Below are 21,002 nucleotides of genomic sequence, written 5' to 3'. Positions count from 1 at the left end.
GGTACCTTACGACTGCGGACTGGAATCACACATGAATTTTTGTTTGATTATATTCCCTTCTTTCCCCCGCGTCCGTCCCCTTAATTTCCCTTGTCATTCTCCTCCCGTCACCAGTAACACCGCAGCGAAAGCAACACGCCTTCGGATTCGACATAGGTAGACATACCGCAAAGACTCGGGCCTTCGAGCCATCCAGTTTGACATTCCACGGAAATCAGAAGCAATTAGGTCTATGTAGAGGTAGGTATGTTCGAAGCTGAACATCTTGTGACGGTAAAAGTATAGTGAAAGACAAATGTTGCCACCCCGGACCACTGTAAGTTCGACTCATAGGTTCTAATGCCCTGTCTTTTCTCCCTGTTTTCTCCAGCTAACGGTGCTGGAGTTGGCGGCACCAAAAATCACCGTCTTTCCTACAATCTCTGGTAGGTAGAATGTTGGGAGATGCTTTCAGACCCCGTTTTCCTCCTCGTCTGTTTTCATTGCTTTTATTCTTCTTTTCTTTTTTTCATTTCCCCCGCTCAAGCACCTATTTCATTCCCACCACTTCCCCCCACTCGTCATTCTCTACTTCAAAACAAAAATGAAAAGAAAAACCGCAGCAAAAACATCACGCCTTCAAACTCAATACAAACTTGCCAGGTAGAGGTACCTTATTGGTAATTTTGCTGAAACCAACATGTGATTATCTTGCTGTTTTTGTTCTTCTCGCGCTTTTGTGTGCGCTTTCCTCGCTATATGTCCCGTCCCTCGTTCGCTACAAGGGAAACCGCACCAGAAAACAGCACGCTTTCGAACAGGCTCAACTACAGATATGACTAAAACCAAGGCCCGATCACCCAGGTCTGTCGTGCTCGGTGCTAGCAAGCCGGACAAAACCTTGAGTGCTCCATTGCCCACTGCCTATTTTCCACTGCTTGCTGCTCAATTTGACGGCCATCCATCCGCCAAATCCAGTCCACTCTAGTCCAGTCCAAGAGAGGCAAGTCAGTATCCTTTCATTGCTGACCTTCGTTTTCATTGAATCGTTAATCACTTGATAGAGGTACCTTACTCACGTCTCAAAGCACAGGAAGGTACCCATCCAAAGCACCGATAGGTAGGTAACATCCCAAGTAGGATCCGTAGAGGTAGTCAATAATCGCTTTAATATTCCATTCCTTCGCTGAGCTGATTCTGTACCTATGTGTATCTACTTCCTCTGCTTCCATGCCCTATGGTAACTCGCTGCTGTCTCACCCTGATTATATCCCTCAATTTTTATTCCTTAGAGGTATTCCTCTTCATTCGTTATCATCCTTCACCACCTACTAAGTCCGGCTCCTCGGCTTGATAGAGGTACCATTCCAATTACTCCCCCGATACATCCTCCCCAAGCTTTCCGTCTGCGCTCGACTCAAACTCAACCCGCCCACTTCTCTTAACAGATCACCCACGTCACTACCACCTTCGTCTCTCCCAGTATCGGAATCGGAATCAGAACCAGAATCAGTATCAGACTCAGTACCGGCACCGAAACTAGAAGCAGCACGAGCACCGCTAGGGACAGGAGTAGGAATAGGAGCAGGAACAGGAGTCGGAACCCGTCGAGCTAATCGCCCCCAGCACCCAGTAGTCCGAGAAAGGGTGGGAGATGCAGCCCACTGTACGTGCCGGTCTCCCCCACTCCCACTCCCATTTCCTTGTTCATTTTCATGTGCATGTGCATGTTCATGTCCATATCCAGTTCCAGCCCTAGAGGTAGCTTCCCTGCCACCAGCATCCTAAACCTGTATTCCACCCTGCGGAAGAACCAAGCCCCCCATTTCTTTTACTTGTCTCCGCATTTCTTCCCGCTCATCCAACCATTTCTTGTAAGGAGCTTTGGGCACCTTTTTCTTCTTCTTGTTTTCATGTCCTGACTTTCCATGCGCCTCCTTTCCGTTCAGCCCTTCATCAGAGGTACTCCCACCAACATCCTCCTCCTCCTCCCAAACATCAAACTTGCACTCCTCCCCCCAGACCCCCAACTGCCGCAAAAAAGTCGCGCTGGGCTCTACTTCCTTCCTCCGCACCTGCACGAACCGCACCGCCTTACGTGCTGACAAGTTCGGCTGCTGCTTCATAATATAAGCGACGCAGGCGGCGCCAGAGCGAGAGACGCCTTGGTTGCAGTGGATTAGGACTTTGCCACCTGTTTCGAAACTGGATTGGGTGGAGGGGCTTGTGGGCGTTGATGTAGATGTTGACATGGATGTAAATATAGATGTAGATGCAGATGCAGATGCAGATGCAGATGATGCTAATGGGCCTGCTTGGGCGGCAGGAGAAAGGGCCGAGAGCTGCGAGGGTGATGTGTCGAGTAGTGGTGAGAGGTGAGGCCCGCCAGGGAGCGAAGGGACAGGAGCAGAGGGGATGGAGGGGATAGATCCGGATGGGACGGATGGGACGGATGGGACGGGGTGTATGTCGTCGGGGATTAAGGATCGGACTCTTTGCATTCGTGGTGCGGGGATTGAGTTCCTTCTTAACTTTTGCTTCGGCGACTCTGTCGTGTCCTTGGGATTTATGTTCTGCGGGGATAATGTCGGCCCTTCAACGTTCCCTTCCTCATCGGGAATCAGACTGCGCACTCTCTGTTTTGGTTTAGACTGCTGCTCCTGATCAGCAGTTCCGGTGTGAAACCCCTTGGGCACCTCACTCGCAGGTAACACGCTCTTTAGCATTTCCTCGACGCTTTGCTTCCGATGTCGTTGCTCAGGATGCCCTTCTTCGATCTGGTCCTCGACAAACTTGCAGATCATGGCCAACTTCCCCATCAGATCCTCCTCGGGCGAATCCTCACAGCGCACAAACAGCCTGTTTTGCTTGGGGACCAACATCCCTAAGGCGGGTGAATTCCACGCATCTTCGTTGAGCTGTTGCTCCGCAGTTGATAGAAGGGAAACCATGGAAGTAATGCCGTAATGCATCAACGTCTGGATCGAAGTGGAACTCGCATTGTTCCCGACAAACACGTTGGGCGTGATTTGGCTGATGGAAACCCCAGGAGGGAGGACAAAGGCGCTAGTTCTACTGCTGCCCGGGCTAGGAGAGCGGTAGCCGTCTTGGGAGGCGCTGGAGGATGAGCGGCGATGACGGAAAGGTGGCAGAGACAAGTGTTGGGAGGTACTGGAGGATGAGCGGTGATGGCTGGAGTAAGTGGGCGTGGGAACGGAAATGGTGGGCACGGCAAAGGCCGAAGTGGCGGCGGCGGCAAAGTGTTCGCTGCGCGTGGAGGAGGCAGATGATCTCCGGCGGCTTCGGAGCTGGTTCTCTGACGAGTAACCGTGTCCCATGGAAGCCGGTGGTGGTGCCATTGTTGTTTTTGAGGGTACTGTTGCTGTCGAGTTGGTGATTGTGGGTAATACTGAGCTTAAAGAAAGACTGTTGAGTGGTGATTGTTGTTTGTGAGTGGATGTGGTCGGATCACCAGTATTGATGTTGGTAGTCGATGTGGGTGTTGTATTGGAAGACATTGGGATGAATTGTTTGTCGTGGGCGGCTGGCTTGGTTTTGTTTTGTTGATGATGGTGTTTGTCTCGGGAAGTTGCGTCTTATAAAGCTTGTTTTTTCGGCAACCTGGAAGAATCAAATTGCTTGGAGTGATGCAAGAGTGAGTCAACCGGGTGAGACAGTGATTCAGGAACAGACAGTGGCGATCATTTAACCAAACTGGAAGTTGTCATTGACCCCGGGGGGGAGTGTTGGGACCTGGTACGTGATGGACATGGATGTCCCGGTGGAGCCTACCCAGATCGGGTGACGTAGGTCTCGACGAGGTCAACGCGTAGGCCAAGAGGAGGTCTGAACTAAAAAAGCTTATTTGGACACCATCGTGGCGGAGTCGTAGGAACATACACGAATTGGATCTCTTGGCTGGTTGACATGGGGACGAGGTAAATATCCATGCCCAGAGCGGCGGTGTTGAGGCTATTGCTTTCTCGGACCCTTGGCAGTGATCACTGATCCGCACAGGGTTCGGCAGTTGGTATCGAGATCTCTCTGATCGATTTCCTTCCTTGTCCTCCACATGGTCTCCTTGCCATCCTTTGCTGGAATCGGTTTGTCCGCTTCTTTTCTTGGCGCTCAAATCGGATTGTTGATATCCAATCCCAATCGTTGGTGAACCAGTTGTAAACCCATCTTACCTAGCACACCTCATCGCTGTTTGGGATATCATGGGTTTTTGTTGGAGTCTGGTGTCTGGCTTTAAGATACTTTCCCTTATAATCCCCCGCTAGAGTCATTCAAATCACATACGACCATACCCACTGGAAAACTCGGGATCCCGTCCGCTCTCCCATAGATAAGCCAGTGAGGGCCAGACTAGTAGTTGGGTCGGTGACGACCAGCGAATCCCTGGTGTTGTATGTTTTTCTTTCTTTTTCTTTTTTTCTTGTCTTGTCTTGCTTCTCACTTACCTCTATTTTGACAATCGACAGTCCCAGCCCATGTTGGAACGGTGAAAATGTGTCATTCATGACCATCCTTCCTTTTTATTCTCTTCACCGTCTTTCTCTCTCTCCTGTTTCTCATTTCCGTGTCAGTTCCCGCTCCCGTTCCCGCCCCAATTGCATTCCCCATTTCCATCTCCCATTTCCCATCTCTAATTCCCCCCTTTTATCCCCAAAACACCCCCCTAATACCCACTCTCCCGATCCATCAAATTCACCAACCCCCTCGGCCCCCCATTCACCCTCCACCTCTCCAAATTCTCCTCCAGAATCGCTTTTACTCTTTCAAAGTAAAACGGCGTCTGCCAACTCACATGCGGCGTAACAAAGCACTTATCCGGCATTTTGAGCAATTCATGTCCCTGAGGCAGTGGCTCGGGGTCCGTAACATCCAACGCCGCGCCTCTAATCTTATCCTCCTTCAACGCCTCCACCAGCGCCTCGGTATCCACATGTCCGCCCCTCGCAATGTTCGACAAGAACGTCTTCTTCTTCGCCAGGATATCGAACTGTTTCCTTCCGATAATCTGCTTGGTCGACGCCGTAAGCGGAAGCGAAACGACCAGGATGTCGAGGTCTTGAGCTAAAAAGTGGTCGATGTCCTCGCGTGAAGAACCGGAGAACCATTTCGATGGGATGATACCGTCTGGATCACCAGTGCCGGGGACGTGGTAAGAATCGTCCTTGCGGGACTCGGGAGTGGGTTTGGGTCGCCGCGTGTAGGCGTAGATTTCCATGCCTAAGGCTTGGGCGACGCGCGCGACTTGGCGGCCGATGGCGCCGTAGCCTAGAATACCCATGCGCATGCCGGGCGAGTCGACGGTGGTGAGGTGCCGCAGGACTTGGGATTGGCCGTGCTGAGTGGCGGCGTCGTGGTAGGGGAGGAAGTGGTGAGAGAGCATGAGGTAGGTGCCGATTACCCATTCGGCTATTTGGGGGCTTTTTACCTCGGACAACACTTGTTAATCATGGTTACTTGTGATGGAAAGAAGGGGGGAAACTCACGGATGACACCCGTTGGCAGTACAAAACACTATCTCCTTGTTCAAGTACAGCGGATGCTGCAGCCACGGATCGGCACCGGCGCTCGTGAGCTGTACCCATTTCAACTTGGGCAACAACTCGGCCTTGTGCGGGTAAAAGGAGCATAACATGGTGACGCCCTCATACTCCTCGGCCGCCGTGCTCTCGTCGTCCTTGCCGTAGTCTTGCCATGAGCGGTGTACCCACCGGACCTTGAAGCCGGGGTACTTGTTCTCGAGTCTGTCGATCCAGGCTTGGTCCGGGGGAAGAGGCACGTGCAGCATGAGGATGTCGTTCTTGAAGACGTCAAGGTTGTTGTTGTTGCCCTCGGCGCCGCCGCCCGTGGGCGCGGTAGTGTTTGTGGAACCCATGCTTGGCGTATAGGTCGTCTAGTATACGTATGTATGTAAGTGCTGTGACGAGTGATGAGACTTGAGTGGGTGAAGATTGTAAATATTTGCGCCGGTCACGGGTGAGAGATACGGTGGACAGGTGGAGAAACTGGGGAATGTATAGGGATCCACTGTGGAGCTCGTAGTGTGGTAAGTGGTAACGTGTAACATGGATGGAATGAGGCTCAATTTTAGTGCATCACCACTGTAGAATAGTCAAAAAAGAGAGGTTCAAACATTGAAAATAATTGTTACCACACGTACTTTATCAGCCTCCCACCCAAAAGTTCATGACACATGCCAATGGCGCAATAGTTCCGCGGGTCCAATCACTGTAAAGTAAGTATCCGAGCTAACTGAAGAGGGGTAAATAGACCGCGTCTATCGGATCTCGGCTCAGTCATGGCGGGGGCCGTGTGGAGACGGTGCAGGGCCCGTCGTTATCGATGCGGCGCGCCCCGACGCCTTGAGATCGGATCCGAATATCGAATCACCCTTCCCATCCGGAATGCTGTTTGAAGTCCCAGGCTTGCTGCCCCGGACACCACACTCGTGGGCTGTAAATGTCATCAGTACTGGCTGAAAAGCACAAAACCCCTAGTGCTTAACACAGCCCCCTCGTTTACTAGCCTCTTCCATCTCCATCCCATATCCTGTACCCAACTACATCCCCGCCATTGTCATTTTCGGGCGTGGTGGCGTTTGTGCTCGATAGTGTTGAAAATTGAAGTTGAGAATTGTCGTCTTTTGCAATAATGGTGATTTCTGCCGAGGCGAGAGCGGCAACATGCCACGGTCAAATGGCGTATCAAAACCCGAAAGTCGAGGTTCGGCATCTGGACGCTATCGCCAGCTGTCCGACTCCGAGTCGCCTTCCCGTTGACGGCTTGGGGCTAGATGAATAACACATTAGTGTTGCTCGACCTCTTGGACCATGTTTGGAATTGTCAAGGCCAGCAGAGAGAATGCGCTGCGTCAAGCCCGCGTTATGTAAAGGGAGGGAGGGCCAAGTGGCTGTCGCTCTTTACCATCTTGCATTTCGTAAGCGGCCGCGCTTCCCGTCACCTTCTGTCATGAGTAAACTGAGAAATTCACGATGCATCCAGCGAGGGCTGATGTGCCGTTCGATGCTGTTTCGTCATGACTGCAAATAAATCACAGACAAATTCCACAACGAGACATATGTCGGTTAAAGCATGCATTGATGGTGTGCCTCCAAGTATTTTATTGATAGCCTGGCATCTGTGGGTTGAAAAACGTATTCCACGGTATTTGGAGCTCGTCAGCGTTCGTGTTATGGACCTGATTGTCCCAGAAGTTCTGTTGCATCCATGTTAGCTTCTCGTTACTGCCCGCACCAACCAGCTTCCTTTTGCTTACCCAGTCGGCCGTCAAGCTCGGATCCATGAACTGGTCCATTGTGTTGTAAGGGGAAAGGTCCACGGGTCCTATCGGAGGGGGGAGGTCTGGCTGCCACGCCAGAGGATATTGCATCTGCTCGGGGTGGGAAATTGTGGTTGTTGGTGGCACGACTATGGGTATAGCAACGGGTACGGTCTGGCTCATGGCGGTGGGAGCCTGGGGCTGCGTGTAGTAATAGGGATTTGCACCCATCACTGCCGTCGCTTCCGTGAGCAGTGTTAGTCTCGGTAGGCCGCACAAACATCATGAAAAAGATTGCTTACCTGGCTCTGAGTTTGCATATGTAGACGCCTGGGTTGAATCGTATGCGCTACCCGACGATTCAGGACTGCTCTCGAACACGGCTCCTGTTGACAAACACAGCATCTTGGACAGAATCTTGAAGGCCCTATTTGCTTCGGTCGACTCCTTCCTTGTCGACTGCCAGATTTGCCGCGACGTCTCGAGCATCTGCATCAATGCGTCCTTCGAGATGACATCGTTCTCAACTGCATTAGGCCGCGTGCCACAGGGAGATGCCTCCCTTTTCTCCCTGGCCCTGATGTGGGAAAGTTCGAGACAGAGGATCATGCCGGCGAGGAGAAAGTCGTGAGTGGTGATACTGGCTCGGAAAAACTGCCCGTTTTTCTCCGAAGCCAATCGCCCCTGGGGCTGCCGCTCACAATAAAGATCAAACTGGCCTCGCAACGTCTTGATAGCCGCGTCCAGACAGACCTGCTGAGAGTGCGCGTAACGCTTATCCGTCCTTCCGATGCCCATGTACCTTCGGTGCAGCACGATGCGTGCCTTTTGATACATTAGTTCCATCCAAAACCGCTGCATCACCACGTCGATAGGGTCGTCCTTGGACTCGGCAAAGCTGCGAAACTGGAGGAGAGGCGGAAGACTGTTGTGGGCGTCCTCGAGCTGCTTGTCCAGACGAATGACTTCGGCGTAACTGATGGGGTTCCTCGAGCACATGGCCGCTGTGATATCTGCAAAGGCACATATCGTGCGAGATTTTACTATGTTCAGGAGGACGGATGTCATCTCGGATTCGGGCCTCGAGGGCGGAAGTTCTTTGGTATTTTCGTCAAAGTCCTCATCAAGAAGGTTACGAGGGATTTCGGTATCGTAGAAACGGGAGTGGATGTTGCTCGGGAGCCCAAACTGGAACGCGACGATCTGGTCAACCTCGACAAACTGTAGCCAGAGTCTCCTGCGCATCTCGCCCTCAAAGGGGCTCATGTTAGGGTAGTGCTTCGGGTCACGATGTAGTCCCATGTGCATGGCAAGTCGGACAATGTTGGCAAAGATGATGGACGTGCTGAGCGGTGCGTCAGGCTGGCCGATAAACTCGGCAATGAAATAGACATACAGGGCCTCAAGTTTGTTTTTCCCTGGCGTACTGTAGTCAGAGAGCGCAAGGGCGTGAGCGCCCGTGGCTTTAAGCATGCTATATGCCTGCATCGGGCTTCCCAAGTTGCCAGGAACTTCCTCGCCCGTATGGATACAGAAGAGGGCCGAGTTTGCGTACAGGAGGAAGAAGAGGGCCAGATCGGTGTAGGTAAGCTCGGCATCCTCTTGCCAGAGCGCATCGTAGTATTTCCACAGCGTGGGCAGATGGAAGACTGACCAGGCGGCGTCTTTGACCTGGAAGAAGATAGACAGCAGACGGTCGCATACAGGCTTCGGTGGCATGCGTCGGAACAGGTCGGCCGGGGAAACAGGAGCAAAGCCGCCAGCAAAGAGGACCGAGACGGGCTGTCGTTCAGGCACGTTACACCTGGGCGACCAGTGTTCCTCTTCCTCTTGATCACTTTCATCCGAGGCCTTGAGATTCTTGGTCAAGGTGGTAAGCTCGTCGTAGACTGCTTCCCAATGAATGACTTCGACGTATCGTGTCTGATCGGCCATGGCGCCTGCTGTCCCCTTGGACGGCGCGCTTGTTTCTGCATCCGGCTGCGTGTCTTGGGCAGAGGGCGACGGAGGGACAGGAGAGATGGCCCTCGAAGAAGAAACCGGCACGTCCGCACCACCACCACCACCACCACCACCCTCCTCACGGCGCATTTGCGCTTTCAGGACCTGGACCATATGCTCGAGATGGCGAAGGCGGGCTGCTGCCGTCATGTCCTGAAGGGCCCCTCTCCTGTTGCGGGAGCCACCATTTTGTGAGCCGGGTGTGGTGCCCGAGACAGAGGGGGATGGGCGCGGCTCATTCTGGGCATAGGGAATAAAGTTGCATGTTGCGGCAACGTTCCTCTTGATGCACTGGTCACACGGAGATTGGCGATTGCACTTGAGTCTTTGCACTGTGGTCAGCCAAGGCGTGAAAACAGTGTGGGATGGGCGGCCTTACTTTTTCTCTCGACATGTGGTACACGAAAACCGAATGCGGTTCCTCTTTCTCTGCTGATCCGACCTCTCGTCTTCGTTGCCCCTGAAGGCCGTGGGAGGAGTGTCCATTGTGTCAGGACTGTTGTTCTCGATGCAGCTGGTGACGGCCTAGCATTTAATGTGCCCGAGTACTGGTGAGGCGCGGAAGCCTCGAGTCGGAGCGAACAGTGGGAATATGTGCAAGTCGTGGAAAGACAGAGTTCGGGAGGTGATGTGCGCGCGCGCTAGAGGAGTAGGAGGAGACCGGACGGCCAGAGTTTTGCCAGGCAAACAAGTGCAATCAATGGTCAACAGCCATTCACAGACTTCCCGATGCAGCGATTTCGTAGCATCGCCGCCAAGGCCCAACACTTTCCCAGGATCCCAAGTAGCGCCATGTCGCCTCGAGCATGTGCGTGGTTGGCTGGCGGTGGGCTGCCACCTACCTAGTTAGTAGTGTACATACTGTAGAGCGAAGGAGTCCAGCGACGTTGCGACAGTCTACACTAACCTGATTGCAATGCTTTGGTGACAGTTAAGTACCGTATGAACTGAATCCATTCAACCACAACGCTGTGCCGGAACTGTGTCCGACGCGGCCCCGTTTTATCTATTGTCGGTAGAAGAATCGACGCCATGGCCCAGCCCAGCCTCAGCGTTGCGCTGCAGACCTGAGGTGCCTGTGCCTGTCCGCCTTTTTGCCCGCGTCACAGTGTCCCAAACGTGTCCCTGTCCACTACAGTAAGTAACACAAGCTGCTCTGGCGTGGGAGTCAATCCGATTCGACCGTGGAATTGCTGTCGCCTGTGGCGGCATTGGAGTGTCGCGCTTTGCCGTGTTACCATAGTATGGATGCCACGACTGGTGCCACGGAAGAGGAAAGAGATTCGTTGTTGTCGAAGGGGGAACCCGGCCAGGTGGATTGATTGAACGAGTGTCCAGTCCTGTCGAGTCGAGTCCTGCTTGTCACTTCACTCACTTCTGGAGATGGATGTTTTGCGCCTGTATCGATGGAACGTTGCCATCGGTACCAGCAGACGTCCAAACCTCCCAGAGGAGCTTGACTTGTTTGGGATGCAAAAAATGGGCTGACAGCTGGTCAGTGGAGCAGAACCGGGCGTTTTGGACCGTTGGACGCGGAAAAGAACCGCCCGAAACCCAGCAGTTCAACTCCAGTTCAACAAGAGGAAGCGGGATTCTAGTTCTAGGGTCCAACCCGACTTCGATTGAGATAAAAATGACCCATGGCAGTTTCCTTTCTGACCCCCACCGCATGACAGTTTTTTTCTGGACGGCTGAGACACGGCATCGTAGTGTACCTCGACGAAAAGACATTTCCACACCCGCCTTCAAAGGTCAGAAAAGGACCTTCTGTAAATCTGGCCCGCCAAGATTGCTCGAGACCAACCACCACACAGCGCGCTTCCGAAATAGTGGAGTAAGCTGGCTGCCAAGCCATTTAGTGTACTGGACCAACGAGAGCTGGAAAACCAACGAGAAATTGTTAGAGAGCGGGAATAAACCGGCTGAGATGGGGCATGGAAGTGACTTTCCAAAGGAATTACATAACCCATTCTGCATAGGTCAAGTGCCGGACAACACTCCGGAGCTCTACGGGTACTGTTGCATCGGACACGCCCTAGACGAGTACTGTTTGGTCCATGAATTTCTGGACGGGCGCCAACAAATGGGATAAAGGGAGTGCAGTTGATAAGGCTTGCAAAGGCTCCAGTCCTCGGGTGGTCTAGGCTCCACATAGTCGTTTGTGAGTGGAGCACTCTCGGTCCGAGTCCCGTGCTCCCTCTGCTCCGAGTGTGGGGTAGACAGCTGTCCCACCCCGCCGTTAACCCGTTAAAACACAAAAGTACTCCGCCAGCCAGCCCACTGTGCTTTCTCCCGCCGGCACTGCAGTCCACAGTGTGTAGCGAGCCCAGCGCTTGAGGCTCGCCGACCAACTGCAGGCAAGACTGACAAACCTGTGTAACACGAGAACCGCGAGTTACGACGACGATTTGCGGTGCAGACGTCACGCCGCCCGGTCGGTCGGTGTCACCTGCAACTCGCATTTCACTCTTTGTCCTGTTCTCAGACCACGGCGATATTCCAGACTCCTTCCGATACCAGATCGAAATCCGTTCAGTTGCAAGTTGAACAACAAACCCGTCGCTGGCGCATAAACCAGGCACCACCACCACTGGACCTCCGCCATGCCCTCCCTCCCCGACGCCAGCGGTGGCGGAAGCCGAAGCAGCCCGCTGCTCTGGCGCATCCTGAAAATCTTCCTTCGGCCCTTTCGCGGCCCCGTCGATCGTGCCCGTCGTGCCTTTCGCGCTGCCGCATACCCTATCCAAGGCATATACTACTTTTTGCGCCATCCCGAATTCTATCCCGTGTTCCTAGGCCGCCTACTCCCGTTGTCCATCATCTCGTTCCTGGTGTATCTGATCCTGTTTACCTTTGCCTTTATTCCCCAGCTGCTGTTCTTGATGATCTTCCAGGGAAAGGCCGGGGCTTGGTTCAATGCGATAGTGCTCGTGCTGGGAGAGGGCCATGTGGTGATCCAGGCTCTGTTTGAAGGCTTCTTTGTCGACGAGGCCCAAGTGGATATCTTTGACGTAGGTTAAATTGGGCTTTTCGATCTGCAAGGTGGGAAAAAGCCTGCTAACGGTATGACTAACAGGCAACGCTAATAAACCACGGACTGACCGACCTCGTTGCGCCCCATCGTCTGCTTTTCCCGGATGCGCCCACGTCGGTCAAGATGTTGGGCAAGCCCACCACCAAGGCCGAGTTCCAACCCTTCAGCCTGAAACAAATCATCGAGCTGATCGTCTTTCTCCCGCTCAACCTGATACCGTACGGTGGCACGGTTGCCTTTCTCATGATTACCGGTTCTCGGTACGGGAAGCTGTCGCACCACAGATGGTTCCAGCTGCGAGGGTTGAGCAAGCAGGAGATGAAGCGGGAACGCAGCTATTGGTCGTGGGAGTACACGTGGTTTGGAACCGTAGCGATGGTCCTCCAGCTGATACCCGTGCTGAGCTTCTTCTTCCTCTTGACTACCAGCGCTGGAGCCGCCTTGTGGGTAGCAGAACTGGAGCAGAGGTCGCGGGTCAGAGTTGGACGGCCCGTCACTGCCAGCGACCAAGCGACTCGAAACCAGCCAGACGAGCCTGTCTACCATGATGGTATCTACCATGACGATCCGGTATAGATTATGGACTGGCATAAGCAACAGACGTAGTGCTTAGTATGTTTCTTTTCCCTGGCCAGCGAATGCCTCGTTGTGCTTTTAGGTACCCAAAGTCTATCACTGAAAGGCCACTCTAGTCTTGTCATTCTTTGTTACAGCTACATTATGTACTCTTTCCCTACTGTCCGACCTAACATAGGTTTCCCACTCACTGCTGTCTTGCAATGTACTTCTACTGAGGGTGTCACGCTCCATTATCTTCAACAAATCAATATCACACCAACCTCGACACCTGGAAGAAAGAAAAGAATAACCACTAGAGTCAGTACTCGCCAGTGCATTGCTACGCACAGAACTGAACCAACCCGTTTACTCACACGTACCTCGGTGATTGAAACAACATTCAGTCGTCCCTTTCGGTTATGAACGGTCTTTCCCTGCGTAACGATCAGCCGACGTGGAGTTGCCGCAAGTCGCATCTATCATTCGATTCAGAGCATGGATGTGGAAGTGATGGATGGAATTCGGATGCTGCGTGAACCTTCCCGATATTTCTCAAAGAAGCACGGCGACAAACAAACAGTTCGGTTGCTTGAGTAGCAGGAAACTGCCAAGGAGAACAAATTTGCCAGGGATTATTGGGGCAACTGAATGTTGTGACGGAACTTTGAGTTTGGTCAGCGGAAGGAGGGACGACTGGAGGAAGGAACACAAGGTCACTCATCTCAGCTCCGTCCATCGCAGAGGGTAGAGGTACCTGCAGTCATCCATGCGAGCGCTTCTTACCAGGGACATCGATCTTGCAACTCAGTCCCGTCTCCGTGGAAGCCTGCCCGCCAGCCAACTTCGAAACTGCACCTTGGTTCGGTTGGGGACGACTCCCAATGGGAAGTGCGGCCTCCTTTCACTCCTGCCGCGATTCGAGGTCGACGAGGATGACTTCGTTGCTGCTCCACCGCAGTCAATGTGTCCAATCTCAATCCGTCGGTCCTCGATGATGTTGGTCATCACAAAGACTTTGCAAGCGGGAAGGAGCAATATGCCAAGGAAAGGGTAGTACCACAGAAGTTCGGGTGGATTTTCTCAGTCCCAAATCTCGATGGCCAAGTTCTCTTACAGACAGAGATGGCAGTTGAGGAAGGAACGTCTTTATTGATGATCTCACATGGACCAGTCCCCTCATTAAAGTCCCCTGAGCTCCTTCCATGACAATCAACCACATCATGTTTCTCATTTCCGCTGCGGTCGAGAGTGGCTTTTCATGCCATCAAGTCCTTCCCACTTGGTCAACTTTCGCACGATTGATGGCCACATGCTTGCCTCCTCTGTTTTGTCCACGATGCGCAATCTTCCACTTCCACAACAACACCTTCCTCGTTAATGTTATGACCATTAAACGCAGAGGAAGTTGACATGCTGCTCGTCCCCGACCTCTCGTCATCTGCTTGGATGGTGGGAGACGAGGATGGCTCTTCAGATGGCCTACATAAGACCGTCGTCCTGCTCCTCTTGTCGTTCTCTGTTTTCATCCTCCTCATCCTTCTCCTCTCAACCCAGCCTCTCTTCACCTTGTTGATCTCGGCATCATCAGATTTTCCGCCCACTTTCTTGCCTTTTGGCGTTTTCTCTTCTGGCATTACGCTCATTATCACCTACTTTGTGTCCAAATTGTTATCTTCTCTTCTTCACCTTGAGAGGCAAGATCACCACTTCGGCATCCAGTCGCTGACACCAAGATGCGTCTTAACGCGTCTCTGGGCGTGCTCTCGGGCATAGCCTGGACAACATCCGGTGCTGTTGTCCCTCGCAAGTGAGTTCTTTCCCATCCCTTCTCCATCCGGTCTCATTGTCTCTTTTCTTGTTTGCTGACTTGTCTTTTCCACAGCCTCGATTACGATATCGACACAACTTGCACGAGCACCGAGACAGACCAAGGCACTGTCTTCGTCACTGTCCCCGGCGGCAACTCTCCGACTGCTGCTGCCCCAGCTGGTTCGGTCTTCACTCTCACGGTTCCTGTTGGCGGTTCTGATCCTGGTGCCGGGTCTCCCGGGTCATTCGGTTCACCTTCTGGTTCTGGCAACAATGGTCTTCTTTCTTCCACCTGCACCACTGAGTCTTCCCCCTTCGGTTCTCCCTTTGGCTCTGCTGGTACCCTTGAACCTGTCACCATCACCATCACAGCTCTCTCTACTCCCATGAGCACGGTCACCATCCCAGTATCGACCATCACCATCAACACACCTGGCGCTGGTTCTGGTGCTGGCAATGACGGCAACGGTGCCTCCCCTGGTTCAATTGTCACAGTCACTGCTCTCCAAGCATCTCCCAGCGCAGCTTCTCCAGGGTCTGGTTCCGGCATCACGATCACCATTCCCGGCGGCTCGGGCTCCGGTTCCTCACCAGCAGGAGTCACTGTGACTGTCCCTCAGATATCTGGGCAGGCCGGTGAAGTCGTCACTCTCACAATACCAGAAGGCCCCAACCAGTCAGCCACTGTTGTGCTCACTGTCACCATTCCTGACGTTGCAGACAGTCCTGGGTCATGGTCTACCATCGTCTCAGCTCCTGGCCTGAATGGCGCGACATCTGGTCCGCTTGTCACTGTCATTGGCGGTACATCGGCTGGTCCACAAGTGCCAACCAACTTGCCAGTGCCTGGAGGTCTCCTTTCCTCGACATGCTCCGATGCGCTCACACCTGGGGCTGGCGGCTCCGGCAACCCTGGTTCCGGCAATACCCTCACCGTTCCTTTGCCTCAGCTCACCACGATTCAGGGAGGCAAGGAGTCCTACCCACCATTCTTCGGCGGTCTGAATCCTCTGACAATCACTTACACGATTCCTGCCGAGCCTGGCATGCCCACTCCTCTGGTCGAGACTCTCACTGTGACACCCAACCTCCCCTACCCACCTGGCGACCCGGGCTCCTCATATGGACCGACTGATCTGACTATCCCACTTGGTCCTTTTGGCGTTCACAGCACTGTCTCCGCTGGGGATTCATCAGGTCTCACATTGGTCACATACACCGTCCCTGCTGATGGCAACTCGCCCGGCTACACCGGCGTCTTCACTTTGACACCTGATGCCGGCTCGTCTCCCGGCCAAGGCGGTCAGAATGGCGGTTCGCCCGTCACTGTCACTGTTCCCGAGGCCACTCAGCCCGGTCAGAATGGCGGATCGTCAGGCGAAAATGGCTACCCTCCTTATGGCGGCTCTGCTGCGCCTGCGGGTAATGGATCACCCGACACTATCACTTTGACTGTTCCCCAAGCTGGCGCTCCCACTCAGTCTTTTCCTGGCCAAGGTTCTGGTCAGTCTGGCTTCGGCTCCGGCAACCAAGCTCCCACAGTCACGCTTACGGCTCCTGCCAGCAGCACTCCGGGTTCAGGCTCGGGTGGCCAAGGCAGCGGTCCTGGTTATGGCAACGGCCAGTCGACTTGCTTGACGCTGACAATTCCTGGAGCAAACTCTGATGGTCAGTCTAGCCTTTTGACTGTCACTGTTCCCGCTGGTTCTGGTTTCCCCGTAGGCGGTGTTCCTTCTGCTCCTTACAATGGCCCCTCGGATCCGGTCACCGTCACAGCTTTCCCCTTTCCAGGCGCCTCTGGTCTCCCTGGCAGCAGCTCGTCTGGCTCAGGCGACGAGGGCCAGTCATCCTGCCTGACTCTTACGCTTACTGGAGCCAACGGCCAGCCGAGTCTTGCCACTGTCACCGTTCCAGTTGCCTCAGCGTTCCCTAATGGTGGTGCTCCATCGGCACCCTATAATGGCCCTTCAGGTCCGGTTACCGTCACAGTTCCACCGACTCCCGGAAGCGGCTCCTCTGGTTCAGGCGATGATGATCAGTCGACTTGCTTGACCCTCACACTTACCGGAGCTAATGGCCAGCCCAGCCTTGTCACTTTCACGGTTCCCGTTTCAGACTATCCTTCTGGCGCTTTCCCTTCTGCTGCCAACACCAATGGCCCGCCCGGTGTCGTCACTGTTGTCGTTCCCGAGACCACCGATTCCAGCGGTTCCTTCCCCGGAAGCGGCTCGTACGGCTCGGGTGGCAATGGCCCATCAGGTGTCTTGACCGTCACTGTTCCTGACAACTCCGGTTCCGGGTCTGGTCCGTCTGCAAGCGATCCTTACGGCTATGGCGGCGGTAGTGATCAACCTGGCGTGATTACCGTCACGGAACCTGCTGGTTCTCCATCTGCTCCCTCTGGGTCTCCCGTCGTTGTCACTTACACCGTTCCTGCTGGACCAAGCGAAACCGAGTCTTCCTATGCCGTTACTTACACGCTTCAGCCATCATCGGGATCTGGCTCATCACCTTCGGTCAGCGGTGGTCCTGCAGGGTATGGAAGTGGTGGTAGCAACCCATTCGGACCTGGTTCCAACCCCACTGGTTCCTCTGGTGGGCTTTCTCCCATCACGATCACCCTCGGGCCGTCTGATGGGTTCGCTACACCCGTAGTTGTCACATACACTCCTGATGTGACGGGACAACCGTCTAGTCCTTCGCCCACACCTTCCGAGATTGTCATTTCAGAGTCGGGAACTCTCTTTACCATCACGCTTCCTGGATCTGGGTCCTTGCCTTTCACAACCTCGCCTGCCTCATCGGAGATTGTCATTTCTGAGTTTGGGACTTTGTTCACCATCACCGTTCCTGCAACTGCTCCGGCCGCTCAGCCCACTGTTGCCAGCGGTTCTGCCAATGTTCCCGGATACGGCTCTGGTGCCGGGTCTGGTGCTGGTTCTCTTCCCAGTGGCCTCACGGTCTTCACCATCACTCCCACTTCTGGTTCACCGTATGTTGTCACCATTCCTGTTGGCGGCGGCTCCGGCTCCAGCCCTTCCAATATCTTGACTGTCACTGAGGGTCCGTCCCCCATTGGCTATGGAACAGGGTCTGGATCTGGAAGCTCCCCTAACAATGGCGAGTTCACTATCACCATTGACGGCACACCGGTCGTTGTGCCTCTTCCTCAGAGCAACCCAGGCGGCAACCCCGCCACTGGCTCCGGCCTCGTGACTGTCACCGAGGGAGGCAATGGCTTGGCCACTCCTGCAGCTGGCACAGTGTTTACTCTCACGCTCTCTGGTACACCTGTCGCCGTCACCGTTCCTGCCAGCGGCAACACGGCTCCTGTCAGTCAGGGAGGCATCCTGACTGTGACTGAGGGATTGCCTTCTGGCTCACCATCCATCGTCACCGTTCCGGCCGGTGCTGGAGGCATCACGGCCCAGCCTTCTGCGACTCCATATGGCGGCTCTTTTCCCGGTGGAGAAGTCATCACTGTGATTGGACCTGATGGACATCCTACTGTTCTCACGATTCCTGGTGGCGGCAACCCAGCAGCCACTCAAAATGGCCCATCCAATGTCTTGACCATCACTGAGGGTGGTGCTGCTCCAACCGGAGGTGTCCAACCTGGTGGGAATGGTGTCGGCACTGCATTCACCGTCACTTTGTCGTCGCCTGGCAATGGGCAAGGTAGTGGACCCCAAGGCTCCGGACAGGGCAACGGTCCTCAGGGTTATGGCTCACCCAACTCCGGTCTTGGTCCTGTCTTGACTATCACTGAATTGCCTTCCGGGGCTGCCGGTGGTCTACAACCCGGTGCAACTGGCTTTGCCACTGCCTTCACCTTCACCATTCCATCGGGCTCTGGCAACGGACCCTCTGGTTCGAACAATGGCCCCTCTGGTTCGGACAATGGTTCCTTCGGTTCTGGCAATGGCCCTCAAGGCTACGGTTCACCTAACGCTGGTGCCAGTTCCATTTTCACCATTACTCAGGAAGGAGTTGGCGCGGCTCAATCTAATGGTCCTATCTTGACCGTGTCGGAGGTTGTCCTATCGGAAACCATTCCTATTGGCTCTGGTCTTTACTCGGTCGTTGCATTTACCACCACTCTCGGCTCTGGTTCTGGCTCTGGTCCTGGCTCTGGCCCAAGCATTGTCACCATCGATCCCAACGGTTCCGGTAACGGTCTCAATTCTCCCTCTACAATTGGCGGTGGTGCTTTTGCGACCACTTTGACTTTGGCACAGCCCTCCGCTGTGATTGCGACGGCACCTGCTCAGGGTCCTCAAGTCGTCACTGTTCTGCCTTCGATCTTCACTGTCTGGCCTCAGAACACACTGGTCACCACCACCTCGTGTACCACCAGCAATGGCGGCGCCTTCTTTGACCCCGGTCAGAACGGCGGCTTTGGTCCCTCTGTTGTTACCATGTGGCCGACGTACTCCATTGACACCACTTGTACCAAGTCTTCGACCAGCTATATCTCCGCCAGCGCTGTTGCACCAGCCTCGTCCTCCGAGTCATCCACTGTCTTGATGTTAAGCAGCTCAACCTTGGCTGTCATTAGCTCGGCGCCTTCTTTACCATCACCGAGTGACTCATCTACTGTCCTGATGCTGAGCAGTTCCACCCTTGCTGTGATCAGTTCGGAGCCCACGACTCCCTCCGCCGTTGCTCCGGAGCCCGTCAGCACTGCATCCGGTGAACAGGCCATCCCGACATTGACAGCTGAGCCTCCCAGCTCTTCTAACGAGGGCCAAGCCATTCCCACTCTGACTGCCGAGCCTGCTGAACCTACCAGCGCTGCCGGTGGTGGCCAGCCTATCGAGCCTACTGAACCTACCGAACCTACCAGCACTGCCGGCGGTGGCCAGCCTATCGAGCCTACCGACTCATCCGGCGGTGGCCAGAGCATTCCAGTTGTGACTCCCGAGCCCTCCACTTCGTCAGATGAGCAGGCGATTCCCACATTGTCATTCGAGGCCCCGCCGGAGTCCTCTGCTGGTGAAGAGGTTCCTCCTCCCCAGACCGAGTTTGGCCTTGGCCACATTCACCCCCGTGCTGCGCATATTACCGTTATTCCCACCCCTTCCTCGGTTGCCCCTGACTCGGTTTCTACGGCGTCTGTTGCATGCGGCTCACTTGGTGATCGTGGTGGTTACACCTTCAGGGTGAGTTTGTCCTTGGCCCCTTTTCTGCAGTTCAAGATCACTGACGTTTGCTCCAGTTTGATGACATTCCCGCTCCCGAGACACTGAACAGCAACACCAACAGTGCCATGGTTGTGCGCCATCAGCCTGTTCCACGCCCGTATCACCGCTTCTTGTTCTCGGATGACTTCCGTGTCGTGCCTCCACCTCAGTCGCGCTTTGTCCCGTCCTCTGGGTCCCAGATGGTTCAATACGATGGCGTATCCAAGAACGTTGCACAAATCGGCCTCGCCCAGCTTCGCAACAACCCTTGCTTCCGCTTCGACTTCCTTGGTGTCAGTCTTGGTTGCAACTCGACTGTTGAGCCATGCGTCTTCAACGTCAAGGGCATCCAGTGGAACGGTGTTCACGATGTGATCCAGGCGAACAAGACTTTTGTGGTTGGCGCTTGCAAGAACATTGACAGCTGTGTTCTCCGCCATCAGATCCTGGATTCCGCTACTGCACTGCAATTCACCAACTTGACTGCAGTCAACATCACGTTGACGGTTGCCGGCAAGCCCGTGACCTGGTGGGCTGATGACTTCCAGGTCGCCTGGACGGAGAATGACTGCACCACTGCCGCATGCCGGGCACTTGTGCCAAACACCGCCTCTACTCCTCAAAAGCCTTGGGGTGTTTCTGAAGAGGTGAAGGCCAAGGGTCTACGTTGGTCTATTCGTCGCTGAAGGGCTGAGATGTTTGTTTTATGACAAGTCGCTTGACTTTGATTCTGAGCGGTTCTCTCACTCTTTTTCTCATTTGTCCCGCTTGGGAATTGTGTTAATATTTCGAATACCATTTGCATGTTTTTACGGCTTGTCGTTCCGTCCTTGGGATGGGGTGACAGTCGTGGGATTTCTTGGTGAATTGGTGATCAGATAGAATTGTGTTTACAAAAAGGGGTGATCTTCACAACGACGGCATGTAATGAGAGGTGGAAGAGTCGAGTCGATGATGAGTCGGATCTTCAAACTAATAGGGCAGCAATTCGTCACTCTCTGTACAATTTTGGCCATATTCTCATTGACAGCTATAATTCCAACTTGTTGTCGTGGGAAACCTTTGCCGCTGTGTTTTATGTCGTTCCTCGCAGTGATTGCATGTCATGACGCATTCCAATTTATCACGGCAAACGAGATCAACT

The 21,002-nt window shown here is 54.1% G+C and overlaps 5 protein-coding genes across 5 annotated transcripts; 2 read left to right on the top strand and 3 right to left on the bottom strand.

The window, feature by feature from the left end:
• Positions 1 to 1,763: 1,763 nt before the first annotated feature.
• NEUTE1DRAFT_49989 (uncharacterized protein) lies at positions 1,764 to 3,338 on the bottom strand (the record flags this gene model as incomplete). The annotated part of the gene is made up of 2 exons (XM_009855592.1): positions 1,764 to 2,184; positions 2,527 to 3,338. 2 exons carry the CDS (start codon positions 3,336 to 3,338, stop codon positions 1,764 to 1,766), a joined length of 1,233 nt encoding a protein of 410 aa, XP_009853894.1.
• A 1,309-nt stretch (positions 3,339 to 4,647) lies between these two features.
• NEUTE1DRAFT_125000 (uncharacterized protein) lies at positions 4,648 to 5,869 on the bottom strand (the record flags this gene model as incomplete). Its single annotated transcript, XM_009856477.1, has 2 exons — positions 4,648 to 5,414; positions 5,481 to 5,869. 2 exons carry the CDS (start codon positions 5,867 to 5,869, stop codon positions 4,661 to 4,663), a joined length of 1,143 nt encoding a protein of 380 aa, XP_009854779.1.
• Positions 5,870 to 7,114: 1,245 nt separating this feature from the next.
• NEUTE1DRAFT_132235 (uncharacterized protein) lies at positions 7,115 to 9,887 on the bottom strand (the record flags this gene model as incomplete). Its single annotated transcript, XM_009856476.1, has 4 exons — positions 7,115 to 7,210; positions 7,271 to 7,515; positions 7,576 to 9,599; positions 9,654 to 9,887. 4 exons carry the CDS (start codon positions 9,758 to 9,760, stop codon positions 7,115 to 7,117), a joined length of 2,472 nt encoding a protein of 823 aa, XP_009854778.1.
• Positions 9,888 to 11,877: 1,990 nt separating this feature from the next.
• NEUTE1DRAFT_88505 (uncharacterized protein) lies at positions 11,878 to 12,993 on the top strand (the record flags this gene model as incomplete). Its single annotated transcript, XM_009856475.1, has 2 exons — positions 11,878 to 12,285; positions 12,351 to 12,993. 2 exons carry the CDS (start codon positions 11,878 to 11,880, stop codon positions 12,882 to 12,884), a joined length of 942 nt encoding a protein of 313 aa, XP_009854777.1.
• A 1,606-nt stretch (positions 12,994 to 14,599) lies between these two features.
• Positions 14,600 to 20,544, top strand: NEUTE1DRAFT_113304 (uncharacterized protein; the record flags this gene model as incomplete). Its single annotated transcript, XM_009856474.1, has 3 exons — positions 14,600 to 14,673; positions 14,749 to 19,837; positions 19,894 to 20,544. 3 exons carry the CDS (start codon positions 14,600 to 14,602, stop codon positions 20,542 to 20,544), a joined length of 5,814 nt encoding a protein of 1,937 aa, XP_009854776.1.
• Between the last annotated feature and the right edge of the window lie 458 nt (positions 20,545 to 21,002).

This window comes from Neurospora tetrasperma (assembly GCF_000213175.1).
Source record: "Neurospora tetrasperma FGSC 2508 unplaced genomic scaffold NEUTE1scaffold_6, whole genome shotgun sequence".
NCBI lineage: Eukaryota > Fungi > Ascomycota > Sordariomycetes > Sordariales > Sordariaceae > Neurospora > Neurospora tetrasperma.
This window is presented reverse-complemented; position numbering and strand designations above follow the sequence as displayed.